The 23,363-nt window shown below is 40.4% G+C and overlaps 1 protein-coding gene across 3 annotated transcripts in view; it reads right to left on the bottom strand.

Annotated features, from left to right (window-relative positions):
- The window catches only part of EGFLAM (EGF like, fibronectin type III and laminin G domains), a 78,723-nt gene that overhangs the window by 7,898 nt on the left and 47,462 nt on the right, over window positions 1–23,363 (bottom strand). For 2 of the 3 annotated variants that reach the window (XM_085212706.1, XM_085212707.1), the window contains exons 10-19: window positions 22,979–23,079; window positions 21,922–22,022; window positions 20,739–20,883; window positions 18,038–18,227; window positions 14,020–14,145; window positions 13,038–13,281; window positions 6,890–7,001; window positions 5,161–5,277; window positions 2,562–2,742; window positions 637–660 (exon numbers count right to left, since the gene is read on the bottom strand). In XM_085212706.1, coding sequence (XP_085068832.1) covers window positions 637–660; window positions 2,562–2,742; window positions 5,161–5,277; window positions 6,890–7,001; window positions 13,038–13,281; window positions 14,020–14,145; window positions 18,038–18,227; window positions 20,739–20,883; window positions 21,922–22,022; window positions 22,979–23,079 — 1,341 coding nt within the window. The remainder of the gene's footprint in view (window positions 1–636; window positions 661–2,561; window positions 2,743–5,160; window positions 5,278–6,889; window positions 7,002–13,037; window positions 13,282–14,019; window positions 14,146–18,037; window positions 18,228–20,738; window positions 20,884–21,921; window positions 22,023–22,978; window positions 23,080–23,363) is intronic. The other variant, XM_019610170.2, reaches the window with a different exon arrangement.

The raw sequence follows: 23,363 nt of genomic DNA, 5'->3' as shown, positions 1-23,363 counted from the left end.
CTACCGCTTTGCTGCTTCTGCCTTCAGTAGGGGAAGGGGCTAGTGCCGTGCACAGCCCTTGCTTTTGATCTCACTCTGATTTCCTCTACAGAGTAAAGCCTCATGGATGTTTATCTCTCCTTGCTCTTCAGTATGCTCTTCACCTGTTGCATAGTATGTAACTGCAGAAAACCATGTGAAGTTAAGCAGTACTTTGATACATGCAAGATATTTGCAAATGGAAGAGAGTAGGATGAGCAAGATGTCTTAATAAACACTTTCACTCCCTGCTCATCACTGTGCTGTTGGTTGGCACCGAAGCTCTCAAGCAGGAGTGAAGTCTGAACAAGTACAGCACAGCATGTGCATGTAGTAGCACCTAGGGAGCACTTAGCACTGCAAAGCACCTGCCTGCCTATGCTGCTTTGCAAATGCAGGGATCAGCTCTGCAGCCACCACACTGTGCTCGGCAGGTGCTCTGAATGCAGTTTCAAATGTCAGAGCTCAAGTCTGAAGGAAGTACAGTATAATGCTAGAAAATGTTTTGGCTTATTGACAGAAAATTGCCAGACTAAATGGCAATCCAGCATCCAGCTTGCTAAAGCAGACACAGGCACATAATGACAGAGCAGTTTTCATATCATTTGCAGTACTTACTGTTGAGGCAGTAATTTCCACACTCTCCAGTGAGTCAGCAAAAAAAACAAAACAAGAACATTCTGGTTTTATTTTTCTATGGCATAATTTTCTCCCATTTGATGGCCATCTACTTTCATGCCCACCTTTCATACAAAAACATGATCCCCACTTTCCCTTTGCATATGCAAGTATAATCACCTACAAAGGCAGCACACATGAGTGTTTTACCTCAACTATACGTATTTGCCAGCCCAAAACACATAAAGATGCAGTTAGACGGGACAAGCACCAAATTTCTCTGCTGTTTTCAAGTATTAGCAACTCACCATGGCTTATGCAGGGATCAGCTCTACACAGGGCATAGTGACAATTCACTGTTCTCTTCCATCTTACAAGCACAAATAACTTTAATGCTTATCACAGCTTGGACAGAAAATATAAATCATTAATATCCCAGTAATACTTTATCGAATTCTCAGTGAATGATCCACTACAGCATCCAACTTGTATCTCATATCAAAATCACTTGAGTTTTTCGAAGTATGTATATTACTTTGGAGAAGGAGGCACAGTACCACACAAGCACTTTGCTTTTTCAGTACCTGGAGTTATAGCAAGCAGGATAGAGTCTGCACTGCCAGCCTTTCTTGCAGGGGCTGAGTGCACTAACCAAAGCTCTGTGCTAAAGTAGTGGTGCCCATGCACATGCATGCTGCTTTAGCTTTGTCTACAGCCTACTGACAAGATACTGGTAATGGTAACTCTGAGAAATTAGCTACACTGATTTCATAAGGATTGCTCTGGATAGAGGTGCAGGAGGAAACTTTCTGCACTCTCTGCACATCCATGAACAGGCAGTCACATGCCCCAGCTGCAAGCCATCCTCTTGCCTTAGCTCACTCTGGAGACCTGGGATTGCTGCAGCTACCATCTTGATGCCAGGAGTGCAGCACTCAGCAAAATCACAATTCCTCCTCCCCACTGAGAAGCTGGGATAAATGACGCTGCTCCTGCTATTAGCTAGACCGCAATAACGTAAGCGAAGGGGTTTCTTGCATTGTTTTTTAATAAATGTTTTTGTTCTAAGACACTGTCTTTCTGTGGAAGAAAAGGTCAATCTATTCATTGTGATTTAACCAAAGCGACTATTTTTCACTTTGATGTTTATGCCTGTGATAAATGAAGGAGTGGGTGAAGACAATAATGTCACTCAGCTCTTTTTAACTTAGTTTGCTGTTACACAGGAAAGCATTGCCTTAGGGATTTTTCAAGACCAAGCCTTATGGAAGGGAAATACCTCCACCTAGTGGAATCACATGTATTCTTTTATTCAAGGTTGTTCATGCAATGTGGACGTTTTCCTGAGTCTGAGAAGTGAAATACTGCAGTGGCTTTGAGGAAAGAAAACTACATGTGCCTAGGCAGGCTTTCCTCTTTGGTGGTCTCCATTGCTGTAGTAAGGCAGGATTTGCGCACATGTTGAAACTGCTGAGTAGTAATGTCTATAAGAGGATTAGCCTTTGCTGTATATGAGAGCAGAGTGTGTCGTTAGTACTAGGGAGGATTAAATTACAAGGGTTATCCATCCTCGTGCTTCAGAATGTAAAATAATCCCTGGCTGAAGGATGTTGGCAGGAATTGCCCCTTTATATGGTCTGTGTAACCAGGGAGGTGGGAGGTATATGAAGTATTCAATGCTGAGCACTGCAAGCAATCTGATAATGGGCTGCTATCTATGAATTATTGCTCCTTGCTGGGATAACAGTTATGAGGTTCCTAAATAACAAAATGAATTCTTCCCTGGGTTCACAGAACGTGCATGAATGCAAAGGGGGCCTTGTCCTCCAGGATTTCTATTTCAAGAAATGTGTGCAACAATTGTAGGTGTTAAATATCTCCCTATTTTTGCAAACAATTCTGAACTGAGATGCAGCCATCATTACCTTTCTGGCAATGCTGTCCATCAAATCCCAGGGGACAGTCACATTCATAGCTGTCCTTCTTGGGAACACAGCTGCCTCCATTTGCACATGGAGAGCCCACACAGGGGTGGGCAGCATTTACTAGGTTGACTCCAAAAGTGAAATCCTGTTTCACATCAATTGTTCGGTCATTCAAGATAATCTAGAGGTTAAAAAGAAAGAAATGGAGGAAGAAAAAAAATGCTTATTAAAGTCTTAAAGGCTTTTCATGTTGCACTGCTAGTCAGAAGACTTCTCTGTAAGACTTCAGAGAAAGGTAATCCTTGAAATATGGCCAACAATCTGTTCCTTGGGATCAAAGTGTTTTCCAGGATCTGGTCCAACAAATTCTGTTGCAACTTTGACCTGTGGAAGATAAATTTCTTTTGCATTTCATGGCAGAGAACTAGGCAACCCCTATATGGAGAGAAGCAGTGTGGGATTTACTGATCTGTTCTCCAAATACTGAGCCATGAGCTATGACTGGAAAATCAGATGAGCATTGCTGAGGAAAAGTGTTTCTGAGATCAGGAATATCTCAAGAGACTAGTGTTGACAACAGGAACACTATGTAGAAGAGCTTGTTTTTCACGTTTTCTACTGCTTTTTAGCAAATCTTGCTGGAAAGAAGCTTGAGTTAAGATGAAAAACACAATGACTTAACAAAACAGTCTGTGTACAAACCAAGGAGAATTGTTAAATGCTGGGATTTTCCCAATGTGTCAGTAACCCTCCAGTAAAACTGACATTTGTATAATGGCAGCTGACACCACAGAGTACATCTGTGCATTCAGCTCCTGACCTCAGCTACAACAAGATATGAAATCTATTTCCACAAACAAGGTCAGAAGTGAGAATTTTAACTATCAACTCAAACCACAATTAACTCAGACAAATATCTTAGGACATTTATTTGGAAAGGGGGAATTGCATGAAGACCTTATCCTCTGAGACAGCGCTAAACAACTTCAACAGTAGTCCTGTCATGAATATCAACAAGTGAAGAGCCCATTACCCTTCCAGCCTCTTTAACTTCCAGCTACATTGTGCCAGCAGTTAACATGCTCCCACTCTTAAAATGCGTATGTTATTTATGCATTTAGATTTGCATTTAGATTGTCTTCAGTCCTTGTTTCTGTGCCTTTCTTTGTTTGGAAGAAATCTCATACTCACACAGAAATAGCAGATCACAACAAATGATCAGTCAATTCCTTAGCCTTAGCTGAGTCCCGTAAGTAGACTGAGATCTTAGGCCCTTCCTGTATATTTCCAGTGCTTAGGGATGTTTGCAGCTTTATTTCTATTCCATTCTTCAAAATTCTGCTATGTGTGAACACAGCTAGTCTCCAGTGCCTGAGAGGCTGACAGTACTCTTCCCTGACTTCCCATCTATAGTCTTACCTACACCAGAAAAATAACAGTGCATGCTCCACATTTTTAAAACATCAATGCCTCTGTACTCTAGGTACAGTCCCCCATCATGCAAGTGTGACCTATGTTCTTTCTTCCCTACCTGGTTGTTCAAATCACACAATGTTTCTCAATTCACCTTTCCAAACATATTCGTGTGACTGACCTTATCTCACCGCTATTACTGATTCTTTCAGTTCTCTTGTATTTCATGTTTTCCACTAAATAACTGACACAGATACTGAAAAATGGTAGATCTCGATCGCTGGATGAAACCATTAACCATTGAAATTATCCTTCTGTCCTTGATTAATTATTATGACATGCATTACCAGGGTTTTATACTTGTTAATTAAAGTTGATGCAAATATTTCCTCATTTTAAATACTGAAAATTCAAGGCCAATTTTTGGGCATTATACAAATTATTTTAGTTGTGGTTAAGCTAGATTAATTAATTAATTAATTCAACCTGAAGTCCCGTTTAAGTACTTATTCAGAATGATTTATTACTATGTATCTCTTTTCCAGAAGAGGATTACACCTATGCAAATGTAGAATATCATGCACAGAGCTTGCCAACAATGAAAAAATATTTCCCATGGGAGTTGGACACAACGATTCCAGAGGTCCCTTCTGATCCCTACAATTCTATGATTCATACACCCCACATAAAAGCATATAAAGGGAAAGAGGGGAGAGCAACCGTTGGGTGGTATAACATTATTCTAGCTGATCTGGAAGCCACTTAAATTTGCATCTATTTGCTCATTATTGTACTGGTTCTATCATGTGTTTAGCATCTCAGTGTGCATTCCTTGAAGTACCTGAGGATCTTTCTTCTATTTATTTATATATGTATGTAATGCTAAAGAACACTTCCAGGACTCTAATCTAGAAAGAGGATTATGCATCTATCTCTACTCGGTCCTGCATGGCTTTTGCTCTCTCTTTAGTGCAGAAACTAATTAGGAAAACACTTACCAGCTGTTCAAGTTAGAAAGAATTTCCATTGTGAAATATGTGTTTTATCATTTCATGTTGTGCTTCAGAGGTGATTATTTTGGATACTGTCAGTGCTATGAGGTCAAGTTTACACCTAAAGAGTCCCCTGGGTGGGATATATGAGGAGATGGAAATAAATAACTTCAGCATGTTACTCTAGCACATACCTTTTGAATGCTCCCAGTGAAGGGTCTAAGGATCCCAGAGTTCTTCTTCACCGTATCATAACTGGGGACTCCACCAAGAAATATCTCAGAGCTGCACTTAATCTGTGTGAAAGCCCCCTGCAAGAAACACAGGAATAGCATTTTATCAGAGTAGCTGGAGCAATGCTTGTTTCTTTGGTTTGTCTTACATTAGATATTATAGCTTATTTAATGTCACATTACTTCTACTAACTTCATATCTTCGTGCAATTCTGTCAAGAAAGCTACCACAGGACAGTTCTTAATGCCCACACTTTATCCTCTTCGAGCTAGCTGAAAAATCTCCCACATTTCAAAATGAGAAAACTGTAGGAAGAGTCAAAAGAGATCTTTGAAGCAATACCAAGTTTCTTTTCTCCTTACTTACTTATTCAGCCCACATTCTGACTGCTGACTGCACATGTAACTGTCCGCAGTGCACTGAGGTACATAGAACCCAAATGAGGCTTGTGAAGCTAAAATCAAGGCAAGGTCTGTGCAACAGAGACTCAGTCAACGCTTCCAACAACTGGGATGTAAATCCATAGCAAAATGGAAGAAAAGTTGGGTTTGAATTAGTTACTAAAAGTATTTGCTTGGGATACCTGATGGGTTATCAATTTCTTAGTGTGAACCTTTTACCAGGTAAGGACAGGATAACTATGCAATGCTATATGCATATGCAAATACAGCTCCCAGCCAACCTCCTTCTGCAGCTATACTGCAGCACTTACAGAAAAAAATGAATGCTCATCTTGATCCACATTCTAGAGGAATCTCTACTGTGCTTGAACATTTTCCTACTCAAGCTGCTTCTTAAGAGACAACTGGAATTTCAACTGATTTACACATTTCAAGAAAACTCTTTCCTTTAAATGGTTTCCTCATTTGCATTAAAAAGGAAGGAAGGAAGGAAGGAAGGAAGGAAGGAAGGAAGGAAGGAAGGAAGGAAGGAAGGAAGGAAAAGAAAGAAAAGTAGATTCTTCTGCTAATAGAATTTAGAATCAGGCTTTATGGCCAGACTTTTCATTAGGAAAGTATAAAAGACATTTTATAATAAAAGACAGCTCTGGTCTCAGGTAGTTGGGATAAAGAAGTACCTCTGTATTCAAGTGAAATACCCTGCTTGGCTTCTTGCAAGCATGATTTCACCTTATTAAAACTCACTATGACCTCTCAGTAATGGAAGAATAAAATGTGAATTGTCACCCGTGTGACTGGGACAGGCCTTACTCTGCCTTAAAAGTTGCTTTTGCAAGGATAAGACAAAGAAACAATTTTCTTTTGACTTACTTATCCAACACAACATTCAGAGAGGTAAAAACAGGACTTTGTGCACAGATTTTTCATTTCACCCTTCTCAAGACACTGCATCTCATGCTGTGTAGTTTCATAGTGCAACAGACTCAGCCAGAACAATTAAGAGCCAAGAAAAGAACCTAAAGAACTTGAATGAACTCCCAGAAATGTGAGTTCAGCTGCACAGTGTGAGCAGGCAAAGCCATGGTTTCATCTGCCTTTATAGAATTCTTGTACTTACAGGGAAGACAATGTTATATAAGGAAATGTGTCCCTAAAGTGTACTTTTGTCAGCTTGTAAGAGCTTTGACAGCAGCCTGTTGGCTTATCATGTGATTATTCTATAAACTAACAGCTGTATTCATATATATATTCATATATATATTAATGACAACTTAGATCACATGCTCACCTCTGCCATGCCTTCTACAGGCTTTTGTTTGTCCACTTGTAGGATACCATTCTTCGCAGTGCGAGACACTCGCAGCTCATGCCATTGACCCAGACTGACAGGTTCTTCACTCCTATTTTAAAAGGAAGAAAGATTTAAGTGTTTTATACTTTTGTCCTTCTGATATTTTCAAATAACTCCATGTTAAAAGTCAATTTCCCTTGGGATTATTTGCTTAAAATAATAATAATCCATCAAATTTCCCTTTAGCTACAAGGAAGAAACATAATTTCTGAGCCTTATCACTAAAGAAAATAAGATTGTGTTCCTACCACAAACAACTATCTCTTTACTCTTGTTTATAAAAGAAACATCTAAATAATCAGAATTCACTTCATCCAGCTCTGAATTACTTTTTATGCTCAGTCATTTGTAAAGTGTAAAGGAAATTTTTTGGCTCAGTTATACATTCTTATTTCATGATGACATAAGCCTGAAGATAAAATTTCCCATTTAATGTTCATTTTAGCCCCACATCCCCCCTTCGCTTTTAAAACAGAAGTGCTTTGTATTGGCTTATCAGCTCTATTTATGCATCTTGTTCCAGTGACATCCACACACACACAAGAAGCCTGTACATTTAGGGGAACTAGCTAAAATATGATCCTAATGATGTGGTGAAATCCTGGACGGGAACAATAATCCCCAGTTGCATTCACCAGTCTCAAAGCAAGTCTTTGAAGACTGTTCTTAGAATATCGATTGGTTCAATTCGAATAGCAGAGTATTTAACGGTAAAAAATGTTTTCCCCTTCACAAGTTCTACAAAATTTGCCATTTAGTATAGTAGTTAAAACATTTTATGTCTAAATGATGATTTGCAGCCATTCTCCCAGGAGTGATAAAACCTGTGTTTCATACAATAGTCAAGCTGAAAAAATCAGAAACGGTGTTATTTGGGATACTTCAGCACTTTTTAGCTTTTTCTTTATGAGAAAGTATAAATAAATATGAAATTGCTTCAGGTAAAATAATGTCTTATATTTTCAGATTGAGTTAAATGCTGATTTAAAAAAGATGCATCGATTTCAAAATGTCAAATACGAGCTCCTTTCCTTTTTTATTTCTGAATAATTTGAAATATTTTTATTGTATTTATGTTGCTCCTTCAAATTTCTTCAAAGTTCGTTATCTGTCTCTATTTGGAAGATATTAACAATAATTACTTTGACAGTTGTTTCAGAGAACCTGAAAAAAACACGTATCACTGAGCAATGGTATGTGCCTTTTCCTTTTTTTGTGTGTGGTAGCATTTAGTGTTTAATTACTTGGGTTAAATTAATAGGTAACAGAATTTCATCACCTTAGTATATAAATATTTAATAAAAAACCAACCAGTTTGGATGCCTAGTAAGTGCCACTACATATTTTATCTCCTCTACTGATAAGTTTAGGGTCATGCTAATCCATCTGCTTTGCTAAATTCAATTACAATTAGGGATGAGTGAGCCTTGCAGTGTTGTCACCTGAGATTCACAAGCTACACTCGTGACTACAAAACAAAGAACACAACGACACTATTTGATAGAGAAAATTCACAGCTACAAAAAGTGCTATTTTAACACACAGAGACCATCATTAGCTATGTATTTTCACCAGCAATGAACAAGAGCCTACATGACGTGCTTGTAAAAATGTACATGGTTGTCTAGAACGCAGCTTGCATTCTGCATCACTGTCACACTGCTGAAATGTACTGTGTATCACCTCACTGTACTTGAACCCACTGTTTGGTTCCCAGAAATATACAGCAAGCATCAGTGTGTGCCATTCAGTGACACACCTTTGCTTCATACATGCTCCCATGTCAGATGCCATTTTGTCAGACTGTCTCTCTGCTGCCATCTGTCACACAGCAACAACATGAAAAAGGATATTGTTGGGAAGGTTCAGTTTCTATTGCCGTACCACCAAGATCCGGCTCTGCTATTGTGGACCAACTTCATAAAATAGGAGGCATCACTTTTGGAGCTGCCCTCATATTTCTTGGATTCGTGGGGTTTTTGAAAGCTACGAATTTGGTAGTGCTTCCTTCCGGTACTGGAACTTCTGATTCTTTGTGTGCTGATGGGCTAATGATCACTTTTTCCAGGGCAAACTGGACCTTAGAAAATACTCCATATAATGAAATTCTTGATCCTGCAATACGTGGTCATGGGATACAGCAAATTCTCACATCCTGGTAAATAACTTTGGTTTTGCCTTTACCTGTCCACTTAGCAGCCCTTTTTCCTCCTGAGCACCTTGTACACACTGTGCTTCTTCCAGCTTGGCTCATTTATGGCAAAACCCAAGCCTACTGCTGCTTCTGACTCACTGAAATAAGTTTTCCACATCCTTAATTGCAAATACATTGTAGTTGCGTTCCAGTCATATTCTAATATTTAACAGCCTGGTCATGTGGAAGAGATAGGATGACCAGAACTGTATCCCCATAAAAAGAAGGACAAAAGATAGGTGAGAAGCATTATGATGAAGAGTGAAGCAGACTTTTAAGCTGGTACTGCATAAACGGGCATGCATATTTCATTTAAGAACTGACATAACTGATGACAGGGTGCAAGTTGCCCATGTTATCAAGAGGATGTAAAATGGAGACAGGGCTGAGCACTGGTATGGTCCATGAAGATATGACTGGAGTAGGCAGCACAGTACAGGTTAATTATACCAAAATAACAGCAACTTGTGCGTCAGCCAGGACAAGTTCACTACGACACCCGGAGTTAAGTGGTCAGTGCCCGAGCTGAAAATCAATTACCCCACCTGAAGCTTGTGTGCTTGGGCACAGGAAGGGAGGGAGCAAGAAGTCACAGAATCACAGAATCACAGAATGGCCAGGGTTGGAAGGGACCTCAAGAATCATGAATCTCCAACTCCCTTGCCACATGCAGGGCCACTAGCCTCCACATTCAATACTAGAACAGGCTGCCCAGGGCCCCATCCAGTCTGGCCTTGAACACTACCAGGGACGGGGCATCCACAACCTCTCTGGGCAGCCTGTTCCAGCACCTCACCACTCTCTCTGTACAGAACTTCCCCCTGACATCCAACCTCAATCTCCCCTCCCTCAACTTCAAACCATTTCCCCTTGTCCTGCTGTTATCTATCCTTTCAAAGAGTTGATTCCCCTCCTGTTTGTAGGCTCCCTTTAGGTACTGAAAGGCTGCAGTGAGGTCACCCCACAGCCTTCTTTTCTCCAGGCTGAACAAGCCCAGCTCCCTCAACCTGTCCTCATAGGGGAGGTACTCAGTCCCCTGATCATCTTTGTGGCCCTCCTCTGGACCCTCTCCAACAACTCCCTGTCTTTTTTTGTACTAGGGGCTCCACACTTGGATGCAGTACTCCAGATGGGGCCTCACAAGAGCAGAGTAGAGGGGGACAATCACCTCCCTGTCCCTGCTGGCCACCCCTCTTCTGATGGAGCCCAGGATACTATTTACTTTCTGAGCTGCAAGAGCACACTGCTGGCTCATGTTAAGTTTTTCATCCATCAAGACCCCCAGGTCCTTCACTGCAGGGCTGCTCTCAAGGACTGCTCCTTCTAGTCTATATGGATGCCTGGGATTCCTCCGGCCCAAGTGCAAAACTCTGCACTTTGCTGTGTTGAATCTCATCAGGTTCATCCGGGCCCACCTTTCTAGCCTGTCAAAGTCCCTCTGAATGGCATCCCTTCCTTCTACCGTGTCAGCTGCACCACTTAGCTTGGTGTAGTCAGTAAACTTGTTACAGCACCAGAAATGAATTTAATGCCATGCAGAGATGGTAATCAGTTGAATATAAGAGGAACCAGGATCCATGGGTTTTGATTCAAATCTAAAGTCTGAAAAAGATTGCTCTGTGCACCAGTACTATGCCTCCTTAAACATAAACTTGTTAAACTCATCACGCACAGCCAACCTTAAACTTGTCCTTTCCTCGTCTGAGTGCCTGACCATGCAATTGACACAACATGCACTGAAAACAAGTGTATTTAAGTTACTGTTTAACAGCTTCTCTAAGGTGTGGAGCAATTCTCCACTCATCTTGACAGCCTCAAAAATCTTCCCCATTACCTATCAATCACACCAGACTCATCCCTACTTCACTCAACTCAGTGTTAATTAGCGTGCTGCTCTCTCTTGTGCTTTCCAATAGAAAGGAGCAGTTTCCAACCTTAGGCACAAGCTTGTGGCTCTCAGCACATTTTGCAAGCCCCATACATCTTGGCTGAACTTTAATCCAAGATGTTCTGCAGCACTACAGTATTCCTGGGCCAGGAAATGATATCTACTTTAAAGTACTGTGGTTACCAGTAGGAGGAATTAGATGTAATCAGAAAGAAATTGAAGGCTATTGTAAGATCCACTTTGGGTTCGAGGAAAGGTCTTTCATAAGATATTTCTGACAGTTTGGCCAGATAAAAGAACAGGGCAAATTTGGAATGATACTTTCCTTGATGTATCCTCCAAGCTTCTGGCAACATGTTATTTAGCAATTTCCTGAGTTGAAGGCTGCATCCGTACAATTGTGTTTGATCTCCCTCAATGGATCTTTCTTTGGATTTGTCTAAGTTTTTTTTCTGAACCTATTTATAGTTTTGGCATCTGAAACATGCAGTGACGATTAGTTTCCACAACTTATTTATGTGCTGTCTGGGAAAAAAAGTCTTCTATGCTTGTTACTATTTGTTTTGCATTTTCACTGGAATTATTCTAATTCCCGCACAAATAACAAAACAAAAAAAATAATCATTTTTTGTTCATCTCCATGTTCCATTCACAGCTTCAAAATCTTAATTATACTTCCATCAGTCTCTTTGAAAGGATCTTCCACTTGTGGAAATTGTTACTTTCCCTTCCCTGGATATCGACACTATTCCTCTTCTTTTAATTCTGCTGATTTCTTTTGAAATTAAGTGACTACAGCTGCAGGAAGTTTTCAGGACAGTGTGCATAATGAATTTTTGCAGATGCATTGTTCTTCATTTCATTCCTAAGAACTCTTTGCATTCTAATTGCATTTTTGTATTTGTCTCCAAGCAGCTAGCTGTTGGTTGCACAGGACTATCTATGATAATTCTAGAATCCTCCTCTATCTGACAACACTAACTGCATCTCCACAGCTGTGAATCGTTGATATTGTGCATTATTTTGCATTAGTCCTAATGATATTTCATCTTTCAGTTCATAAACTGAGTGAATTTGTATGTATTAGTCTTCATTCAGTGGAAAATCAGCATATTTCTCTTAAGTGCAGTACAGTCATAATTCCTAGTGTCCACAGGAAAGACATGATATACAAGACCTGCAGGCACTGTGTATGTTTTTCATAAGCTTTACATAGATTATTTCTATATATTAGGTCAGTCTGGTCAAACTGGTAACTTCTGGGACTGCAGCCAATGTACTGAGTGCCTCTGTTCAGCTCTCTGCCTTTTCTACAAACACTGGGAACAAGTATTCAAGGACTGGGCACTCATTTACACACAAAGAAAAATCCTTTTTGAGGCATCTCATTACTCCTGTCTTACGCTTTTATTTTAGGATGGGACAAATCATTCGCAGACAGTCTTTGTCTGGGAGCCTGAGTGACTCATGTAAATCAGACAATAATCTTTAAGATTGCTAGGTAAATTGGGTATTACTCTTAGATCTCCCAAGAAACAAGACTATGCAAAAGAGGGGACCTGCAGTTGTATCTTGTTGTGACAGCTCCATCCCAGTATTTACTGTCTGGAATCAACAGGAGACCAGGGAGGATGACGATCACAAGACTGCTGCAGTACAATTCTGTGTCTAGAAATATGTATAAACATGTATCAACCTCCTAATTACCAGTGGCACAATGTATGGAGGTAAGAATGAATTTCTGCAATAACATAGAGAAAGAAAAATAACATCTGCAGTAAGACAGTGACATGATGTGGAAACAGTGAGAAGGCTTTGAAACAAAGAAAGATGATGTCCCCTTAAGTACAGGTAGTGCTTCTGTGCCTTCTTAGAAGAAGCAGGCAGTACAAACATATGGGCTCCCATACTTCATTATACAATGTTCCTCTTTTCAACTCACTCCTCTCCTGGGAATGATCTGTGGCATTGTTGGACGGGAAATACAAGAAATGAGGTTGTACCTGATGACAGCCGTTCCTGAGCCGCAATCAAATCTGAACTCCACGTAACCAGCCACCATATTGATAGAGAGGAAGTCCTTGCTGTTTGTATCGTAGCTGTACAAAAGGACACCAGTCTCTAAATCTGGACGAAATGTCATCTCAAACTCCATGAAGGAAAGATAGTTCTGTGGTTCCAAAGGCCAGGGTGTGCTAGCAAACGATCTTAAGGATTCGTTGAACTGAGGTATGGCCAGGGTGAGTGCTGGAAATCCAGAATACACAAGTAGGTCACTTGAGGCTCAAACATAAGTGAGTGACTACCAACCAATATCAGTGCTCTTTATTTTGTGCTTAAAGCTAACATAATAGGAAACAACTGAGGAATTTCATCATCAAAATTAGAAATATTTTTTATCATAGCCAGCATCACTTAACTCCTTTATCTCTCCTTCTCCCAAGGATGCTTTATGTACTAGAAAATTTTGTGCCTTACTGTAATTAATACATCTTTGTAGACATTTACTGCAGTGATTTTCAAAGTAATAAGCAATGGGTGGCATCATGAAAAACTATATTCCAAGCATTAATTTGGTAACTAGTTATTTTAATCTCTGCGATTTCAACATAAAACTGATATTTGGTCCTTTATATTTAGAATACAAAACTGACGCTGGTTAAAACAAAACTGTGGATTTCTTTAGGATGATTGTGCAGCTGTGGAGCTGAGAAGTGAGACTGAGAAGCTTAATTATAGTTAAATTAAATAGTTAATTTAAATCAGAGGCCAAGTTTAAGAATCTCTGATTAAATAGAGATTGGATGTAGCCCCAGACTGAGTGTAGGGCAGGATATGAATGTGTGATTTTAATAAGATGAAATAATAGTGAGTACTTGTCTTCTATCAATTAATAACATAAGACATCCTTGGATGTCACTATTTGGAAAACACTCTGAACACTAAATAACAAAAAGAAATGCAGGCAACCCAGTATCCTCTCACCTTCTTCACAGTGGTGACCTTTAAATCCAAGAGGGCAAAGGCAAATGTACGAGTCTGCTTTGCTTGCAGTGCAGGTACCGCTGTTGATGCAGGATGCCTCGTCACAGATTCCACTGCTGCACTCACCTAAATACAGCACCACAGTAATGATTTATCAGAGAAGTTCGTCAAAGAAGATTTATTTAGTTGTTGGTGATTGCAACTAATCAATACAACTTGCTCTCCATCCCAGATTCTTCCCCCATTTGTAAAACTATATATAGTTCAGCCAAAGTAGCTTGCTTTCAGCACTGGCTTTGTACCAGACCAGGGAGAAACCTTAAAATTAGCAGAAATAAGCCCTCATTAGCAAATCATGACAGTCACGCCTTTCAATCATTCCCCAGAATACTTTTTTTCCATCCTCACTCCTACCTTTGTTTTCTCTTAAGTGTTAGTTGAAAACTGTATAAATTGTTTAGAAGCACTGTGATTTGTTTTATTTCAATTACTGTAAGTGCTTCTTTGTTCACTGTAAGTTTGTGCCTTGGTAAGCCTGGAAGATGTTAATCATCATCAGTTAATCTTATAAACTAAAATGAGGTTGTCAGCCCTCTTGTCTATCCTAAAAGGAATTTGTATCATCAACATTCGGGTTTTTTAATAACTGTTTCTGCTCTATCAGCTCATCACTTGAAATAGATTCTTTTTGCTGCAGTTATGCTATAGAATAAATAATTTGCTTTTTTCCCTCTAAAAGAGCTACATGCGAAGCTGGGTTATTCAGTGATCACGTGTACGTCTAATGAAGTGTGGGCTGATGTTATTTTTTCCTTTATTTTAGTTTCTGCACACGTATTTCCCTCTGGCAGTAACAAATTGATCTTGTACATTAAGAAAGTCCATATAATACATGTGTAGTAGATGAGCATGAGCATGTCAAGGTGTAAAGCATTTATGTCAAACTATGAACAGCACACAGACTTTAAGGCATGCTGGGATATCACCCCTGAGATGACACAGGTGTGTTCAGGCAATGCCGACAACGTGGGCCTAAATGGCCATGTTGTAATGCACTGAGGCCTGAGTGCAGCCCTCATTAGACAGGGCCTCAGGGTTCAACCAAGGGGCACAACATAAGCACACTGGATGGGAACAAATTCTCCTTCTGTGTGAAACGAGACCTTTCGAAATGGCTGCCCTACACCCAGCTGTGGGATGCTCATTTAGCCATCATTTTCCCTTCTGAGCTCTGTTCCAATCACCACACTGAAATGGGGCAGGAGGAAAATGGAAATCTTGCCAGTGCTTTTCATCTAACTGTATTTCAATGGAATTCAGCTCGGAAAGCAAATGGTATCCTGGGCTCCATCAGAAGAGGGGTGGCCAGCAGGGACAGGGAGTTGATTGTCCCCCTCTACTCTGCTCTTGTGAGGCCCCATCTGGAGTACTGCATCCAAGTGTGGAGCCCCTAGTACAAGAAAGACAGAGAGCTGTTGGAGAGGGTCCAGAGAAGAGCCACAAAGATGATCAGGGGACTGAGCACCTCCCCTATGAGGACAGGTTGAGGGAGCTGGGCTTGTTCAGCCTGGAGAAAAGAAGGCTGTGGGGTGACCTCATTGCAGCCTTTCAGTACCTAAAGGGAGCCTACAAACAGGAGGGGAATCAACTCTTTGAAAGGATAGATAACAACAGGACAAGGGGAAATGGTTTGAAGTTGAGGGAGGGGAGATTGAGGTTGGATGTCAGGGGGAAGTTCTGTACAGAGAGAGTGGTGAGGTGCTGGATCAGGCTGCCCAGAGAGGTTGTAGATGCCCCGACCCTGGTAGTGTTCAAGGCCAGACTGGATGGGGCCCTGGGCAGCCTGGTCTAGTATTAAATGTGGAGGCTGGTGGCCCTGCATGTGGCAAGGGAGTTGAAGATTCATGATTCTTGAGGTCCCTTCCAACCCTGGCCATTCTGTGATTCTGTAATTTAAAAGGTCACTGTTACAGAGTTTAAATAAATTATTTTATATAAAAATTCTATGTTCAATGTTATTACACAACAGCGAATGTTTTGTAATGATGACCTGCACCTTTCCTGAAGGTTCTCTCCAGGCCTATGATGAAGTTCTCAATGGCTACAAGAGCTCTCTGGTCTGAGAGAACTCTCATGTACTCATCACTGTTTGCAGAGACAGAAATGAGCAGTACCAGCTTGTTTTATGGATGGGAAACTGAGCCAAGATATGGGACAACTAGAAATTCATCAGGTCTGAGACATAATTAGGAAACTCAAGCAATGCTCGTCGTTATCTGCTGTACTAACAATGCTGGTAGTATTTTCAAAAAGACCGAATTGGAACTTTTAAGTACCAGGAAAGAAGGAAGACAGCAGCAGTGGTCAGACAAGCTGTAGGCTCTCTGGTTTGAGAGCCAGTTTGAGCTGGGGCAGTCATGGTATGTACTGCCAGGCTGCTCTCACAGCATCATGTACTGGCGGCTTGTCCTGCACAGGGGCTGGGTGGCCTCTCTCCTGCCTGCCCTTAGTGCTGTGGTCCGTAAATCACAACATTCATGATTTATACGCTGTACTAAAGAAAAAGAAACAAAAGACAGGCTAGCAAAAACTAACCCTAAACTTCAGTAGAGTTCACTTGAAATTTATTTATTTTAAGCTTAATGTATCATATATTGCTTGCAAATCTCTCCTGGTGTAGTATCAAATAAGAGTGTGCAGCCATGTAAGGACAGTAGGGCTCTATCATTCAGTTTTGAGTCACACATGGCAGATCCCAGCATTTATTTTCAGTGATGTTGATTCTTAATGCAGTAGCATGTGAAGCATCCCTAGATAGGAATGAAGCCAGCTGCATCACAAGAGGCAATAGAGATCAGGACTTGGAGAATTTCAGCAGGGCTTTCATCTATCTATATAAATTTCATAGATTCTCACTCTATCATGAAATTACTGTCTGCTTCCAAAGCCTTATTCTTTCACTATCTGTTTCTTGGGCTGCACTATTCTCCTCCTGTGTAGCACAGAAGTTCAGTCATGTTATCTAAAGAATACAGGGCGATTGTTGGGAAGTTACTCATTAATCACTTCCTTCTTGAGAAGCCAAATGCAAAGCTATAGAAGAGAAGAAAGATGACTTTGTGGATGAAGCATGGCAGAGAGCATTCAATGATATGGAATCTATTTCCTGCTTTCATTAATCGCTTTCTGACCTGGGCGTTACCCTTCCACTTAAATTGTTTAGATTGGGATGCCATTAAAGCAAGGATTTTGTTGTTTTCTGATTGTCCATTACATAGATGAAGTAGGGATTACTAAATATATATAGAAGACACGACTTGTTAATTAACTTCCCTACTTCTCCATCTTTTCTTCTGTGAAAGGGAGAAAATGTTATACACCACCCTCCAGAGCTATTGAGAGAATTGATATATATGTATTTTTAATAGTGTGATCCTGAAACTGAAAACAATGGATGGTCAACAAGAAAGCCTATTTGCCTCAACAATAATGGGTTTTCATGGGAAAAGTCCTTTTAATGGCCAAAGCACTGCTTGGATCTGAAAGATTATTGTGTTGCTTTGGAGAAGTGAAATTATGCCTATAGGCAAAACACATTTTGTTGTGTCCATAGTGCTTTGCACAAACACAGCATGCATTCTATTGATTTCTGCTGATGACTGTGTCAGTCAGTGGCATGGAAAGGTAGCCTAGAAGATGCTGGCAAAAAAACTGTAGAAATAACTACATCAAAAACAATGAGTTTTCTGCTTGCTCGTGGGAGTTTGTTTAACCATTGTGTTGGACAAGGGCTTGCAGTATATTTGATTGATGTTTACATGGACAGTTTGGTAAAAGCCTCCTACAACAGACCCAGCTACAGCATAATAGCACAGAGAAATGTCATGCTAAAAACTGGAATCAGAACTTCCCACTCTCAAACTTATACGACTGCTCAATTTTTTGTCAGGCTAAAAAAAAACAAAAAAACTGGTGAGTGGTTTAGCACTGATTAAAGACTGCACACTGTTACACTTACCTACATCAGCACCACTGAGCGCTTTCCCTAAAGGCCAGGGTCTCATATCAATCATTTTCCCATTAATGCTGAGAAACTGAACACAGCCCTGAAATCCACGGTTGGTGCCTGCAGCTCTGACCAGCCAATACACGCTGGGGGCACCGCCAACGTAGAAGGGAGTCCGAAAGGTAATTTTACTATACTGGCCCTAAAGGGAAAACATAACACAACATAATATAGAACAGACGCAATATAGGGTAACTAATTAAGCTGTACTTATTGTACGTAATCAATGAAGATTTGCCCCAGTGGATAAACAGGCTGCTCATTGATGTCCTTTTCACTGCTTATTCCCCTGCTCCATCTATAATTGAATAACATTTAAAATATGCTACTTTTTGCACCTACATCCATTATGATAACATGAGCTACTTAAAGCAAAATATAAAGTTTGAAAATCACTGTGTTTTAATGGATCTTTCTGGATATCTGTCTTTTGCTGCAATTTCTTCCTTTGCTTTTGCCAACATTGCTTGTCTTCTCAACTCAGCCCTGGGGGACACAGACCAATATGGTGCTGCCATTTGGACAGAACTCAGCAAATGCTGAGAGTTGAATAACAATCAAATGAAATAAGATAACAGCAAAAACCAAGACAAAACATAATCTGATACCACTACAACTTCAAGGGGATTCTGCTCACTTTACTAGCACTAAATTTACGCCTGATCTTTTACTTGATCTCAACTTACCTATGGAAACCTACACATACAAGTTTCCTTGCACTACTGCAACACATAGGAAGGAATGAAAAAAGGCCTAAATGTACCTTTTTGGTCATTAATTTATACCCCTCCATAATGTGGGCAACTGAGTCATAATTCTTTTCATTAACTGATGAAAATATTTCTTTTGCCTCCTACTCAAAAGCTGTTTCAAAACATCTGTGACCTCTAGAATAAAACATTTAAAATTCCTGCTTTTATTCATGACTAAATTTTGTCTAGTGTGTCCTGAGAGCTGATCACTAGCCCAGACACTTTCTGGACTTTTCAGTCCTGCCCTGCCTCCATGGTATTTATGATAATAAATCCTGTTCCCACGGGCTACATTTTCCTAGGCTAAGTTAGCCAAGGTTACTGAGTTCGTGAGCATATGCTGCACAGTACACTGCAGAAACACATCAAATGGATGTGGATTTCAGCAGTGAAATAATTCATGCGGAGCCTGTGGTTACAGAGAGTTCATCTATCCACAGGGTTTCATAGGTTGGCATTTTGCAGGGCTGTGGGCATACAGTCTTCCTGCTCTCCCCCACTGATTGCCAGCTCCAACAGCCCTTGATGTTTTCCTGCACAGGTCTGTCACATTCCACCTCTTATGGGTACTCTTGAACCTCTCCAAAGAGCAGATCAGATATGACTGCCATTTGTTGACACCAGTCCAGGTAATTTTAACTTGGAAGGGCTGAGGAAGTATCAATGGAGCGACAACATTGTCAGAGCTGCAAGTTCTGGTGGAGAGCTGCGTCTGGAGCAACTGACTATTTTTCTGGTGTATATGCAGTTAGAAAAGTGTCAGTCCACTATCAAACTCTTCTGGTAATAGACTCTGTGGACCACAATCCTCTTCTTTGCATCTCTTCCTCACCAACTTGTTCTGTGTACAGGTAACCACACGCCGTCTCACCAAAATTCTATGCAATAGCATAACCCTCTATTGGACACATCTCCTGACTCACTCTGAATCACATTTGCCTTTTACATTGCCTTGCAGCAATACATAGTGATACATGACAACACTAAAATCCTTCTCCTCTGTCATTTTCAGCTGATGAGCACTCTATGTGAAACAGAAGTTCTTGCCATTAGGCTCCAAGCACACAGCATTTATGCTGACAAGCTTCATCCTTCCTATCACTCTAGTTCGTGAGATTTTCTTTCTTTCAGAGCCTGCACATGGAAGTGTAAAGCAATAATATACTAGAAGTTCCTTTTTTAGTGCCAGGGATGGCAAGCTAGGTGGCAAGCTAATAGTTGTTATCAAAAGGAAGAGGAAAGACATCCAAACCAATTTGCGATTGTCTTTTTTTTTTTTTTTTTTCCCCTGTGTCTTTATTTTATTTCTCTTTTCTGATTTATAAGAGATGAGAAAATCAAGACAATTTTCTGCATTATATTTTATCCTGGTGGTCTCATATGAAACTGTTGGTATTCTTGTTAGTCAGCACAGAATGCCTATCTCCATTATAGTGCTTAGTAGTATACATTTATTTATACTCTACTATACAAATCTTGTGTGGCCATATGTATATTGTACATAACTATACACAAACACACATATGAGCAATCTGTTCTGGTTGAGAAAGTGGAAAAGCAGAGACTTGAAAAAGAAACTAACAGAGCCAGCAGCTGTAAAACTTGGCAAATTTCTCACAGCAGATTGTTATGAAAAATGAAAGAAGTGCAGGAGTAGGATGCAGGGCAAGGAGGGAGCATGGAAGATAACCTGGATGGGATTCAGCATTGGGATATCTATCTACATGAATTCTATCTATTCATGTAAAAAGGTAATTTGCGCATTGATCCTGATTCACACGAAATGCTCCAACACTGATGATGGAAAGTGGAGCTTTCAAATCTGATCAGATTTCTACTGGCAAGAAAAAAAGCCATCACAGTATTGAGAGAGCCCTAGATCGAGCTGCAAGATTACTTACCTGAGATTTTCCCGTGACTGGAGCATCATTATCCATCCTGAGCCAGCCATTCAGCCCATCTCTGAAGAGTGTGATGCTGTGCCAGTTCCCCAGTTTGATTTTGTTTTCACTTGTTATGACTGCAACTCCAGTGCCACAGTTATACCTAGTAGTTGTGGACAGAGAGGGCAGGGTGACAATTCCTCAAGAAGCAAATACCGAACATTTTTACACTTCTGAATATTTCCTTCTCTTCTGGTAACATCTCTGTTTCTCAGATGATATTAACAGGCAACAGGAAAATTAGACAGGAGGTCTAAGTTTGATCTGTTCCAGGTTTCAAGTTGTATTATCCCTCATGGAGAAAGTTTTGAAGTTTCCAGCTATATCAAGTGCATCGCAAAGCTTTTTCACAGCTGAAGTTCTTTCAAGATGCACGGTATTACAACCCGAGTTCCTGGTATCACAGTAATTTATCTTGGGAATTTTGCCAGCAGCCTGGCAAAAAGAAGCTCTGTATTAATAACTCTGGGGCTCCGTATGAAACTCAAGACTTCCAGCGCAGACTGACAAGGAGACCTCCAGCAGAGTCTCTGTGGAGCTGACCACGCACAACACATGCCATTTTCTCTGATTGCTGTTCAGTGCAGAAGGTGAACAGAAACAGAGCTTTAACAAGACCCACTTTGGTTTTCCCCACTTTCTAAGGAGTCAGTCTTCTAAATGAGGAGACCCTTGAGAGACTCCTTCTCACACTTCATATCAATGGCAATGCAAGAAACACTCTCCCTCATCATATAAAAAAACTGCATCTTCCATCCAAACAAGGAATATGGGATGAAAGCTCCAGAACCCTTGCTGGCCTAATATCCTTTACTGTGTTATATGATCTGCAACTCCTTTTGCTGTGACGCAAAAACACTGAGTATGCGCTGCCCCTAAGAAAACTGGTCATTGTACTTCTACACCAAGGTCTGAGTACAATTAGTTCAACAGGGCACACATTCATACACTGAATAAGGATTATATAAGAAAATATGTAGGAACTGCACATTGAAGCAATACTATCCATTTTGCGCACTGCATAGGACAGAAAGTCAGGACAGTAATTTATCACCTAAAGTGTCCCAGGAGGTAGCAGTGTCCTCTTCTCTTTACATCAGATTGAGAGTAAAGATGAGCTTACTGGAAATCAATCTTTTACCTGAACTGGACACTCCGTCGGATGATTGCCAGTGACATAAAATCACCACGGCCATGTTCATTTTCCCCACAGTAGAGTAGCAAACCATCTTCTGATTCAGCCTACAATGACAGTATCAACATGAAAAATCAATGACTAAGCCTCAAAATGACAGATAAATGTAAGTACTACCGGCGGAATTTTCTCCAGAAAAGGAGTTAAATTGTAAAAACATGGTCAATCCATTATGAATCCTGACTAAGAAGAGCCTAGGACACATTGTCTTAATGCTTAAATGATTTAAGAATATCTCCTCCATAAACAGAATGACACTATCAGATCTAGCAACAGCTAGAAAGGATTAGAAGCTGTCAGACATGTCCCATATGAGACATCTGAGTACAGACTCTAGCAAGGACATCTTAGCAAGTCTGTTAAGTGTAGAGATATGAGACTTGCCACACATGAATATACACACCCTACTTCACACCTTCAGAGAATCTGACGCTTTTCAAGCCAAATAACCTGGGCAGGCAAGATTTATCCATATGTGCATAGCAGCAGATGCAGTGGCTTTTCACAGCCATCCTACAGTTTGAGTTGACAAATTGCCAGAAGAGTGTTAGATCACCACATGAGGCAACAGGTCACTAACGCTCCACAACAGGCTTGTATCTGGGCTGAGATGGTAGCCAGACTGCCTTGCACAGGATGTAAATGAGAGCTCATCTACAAATGCTGCCTTCTCTTCAGGCAGACCTGTCAGCTCTGTCCTAATTTGGATAATAATGGACACAAACACTGCATCTAGATTACCCAAGTAGTTTGCATCCCTTGAACATAAAGATAGATCTTTAGGGATGAAGCTTATATATAAGTTCAACACAGTTGCATTAAAAACTGTACTGAAACAAAGTTAGTATCCTGCTATCCACAATATGACAATACAGGATTGGAGCTCAATGATCCTTAAGGTCCCAGCTAATCTAAACCATTCTCTGATGCTATGAATCTATCAATATCAGAATAAGTGAAAAATCCAAAGCACCTAAAATAACATAGAATTGCTTAAACTTACCCTGAATTCAAGGGTAATTTGAAATGTCTGATAGGAATTTTTCAGTGGTTCAAAGGTAATATATGAGTAGCCATAGAACTGAGGATACTGAATAGTAATATCTGAAAAGTAATGACAGAAGCACGTGATTTAGCAATTTTCTACAAAATTAAAAAATTATACACATATTTAGCAGTAGGTAACATTAGTGAAAATGCAAGGTAGAGCTTCTCCAGAGACAGCCATTAGTCAGCAGCAGTGAACAACCAGTTAACCTACTGTCTCGTCCTTCCCCATCTCTCACAATTCCTCTACTCTCAAGAAGCTGGTGAACTTGGAAAAGAGCAAGGTACTTTAGGCCAAATACTGCTCAACAGCTTAAATCACTGACTGACTGAAAGTGGAA

Source organism: Meleagris gallopavo, chromosome Z (assembly GCF_905368555.1).
Source record: "Meleagris gallopavo chromosome Z, MGAL_WU_HG_1.1, whole genome shotgun sequence".
NCBI lineage: Eukaryota > Metazoa > Chordata > Aves > Galliformes > Phasianidae > Meleagris > Meleagris gallopavo.
This window is presented reverse-complemented; position numbering and strand designations above follow the sequence as displayed.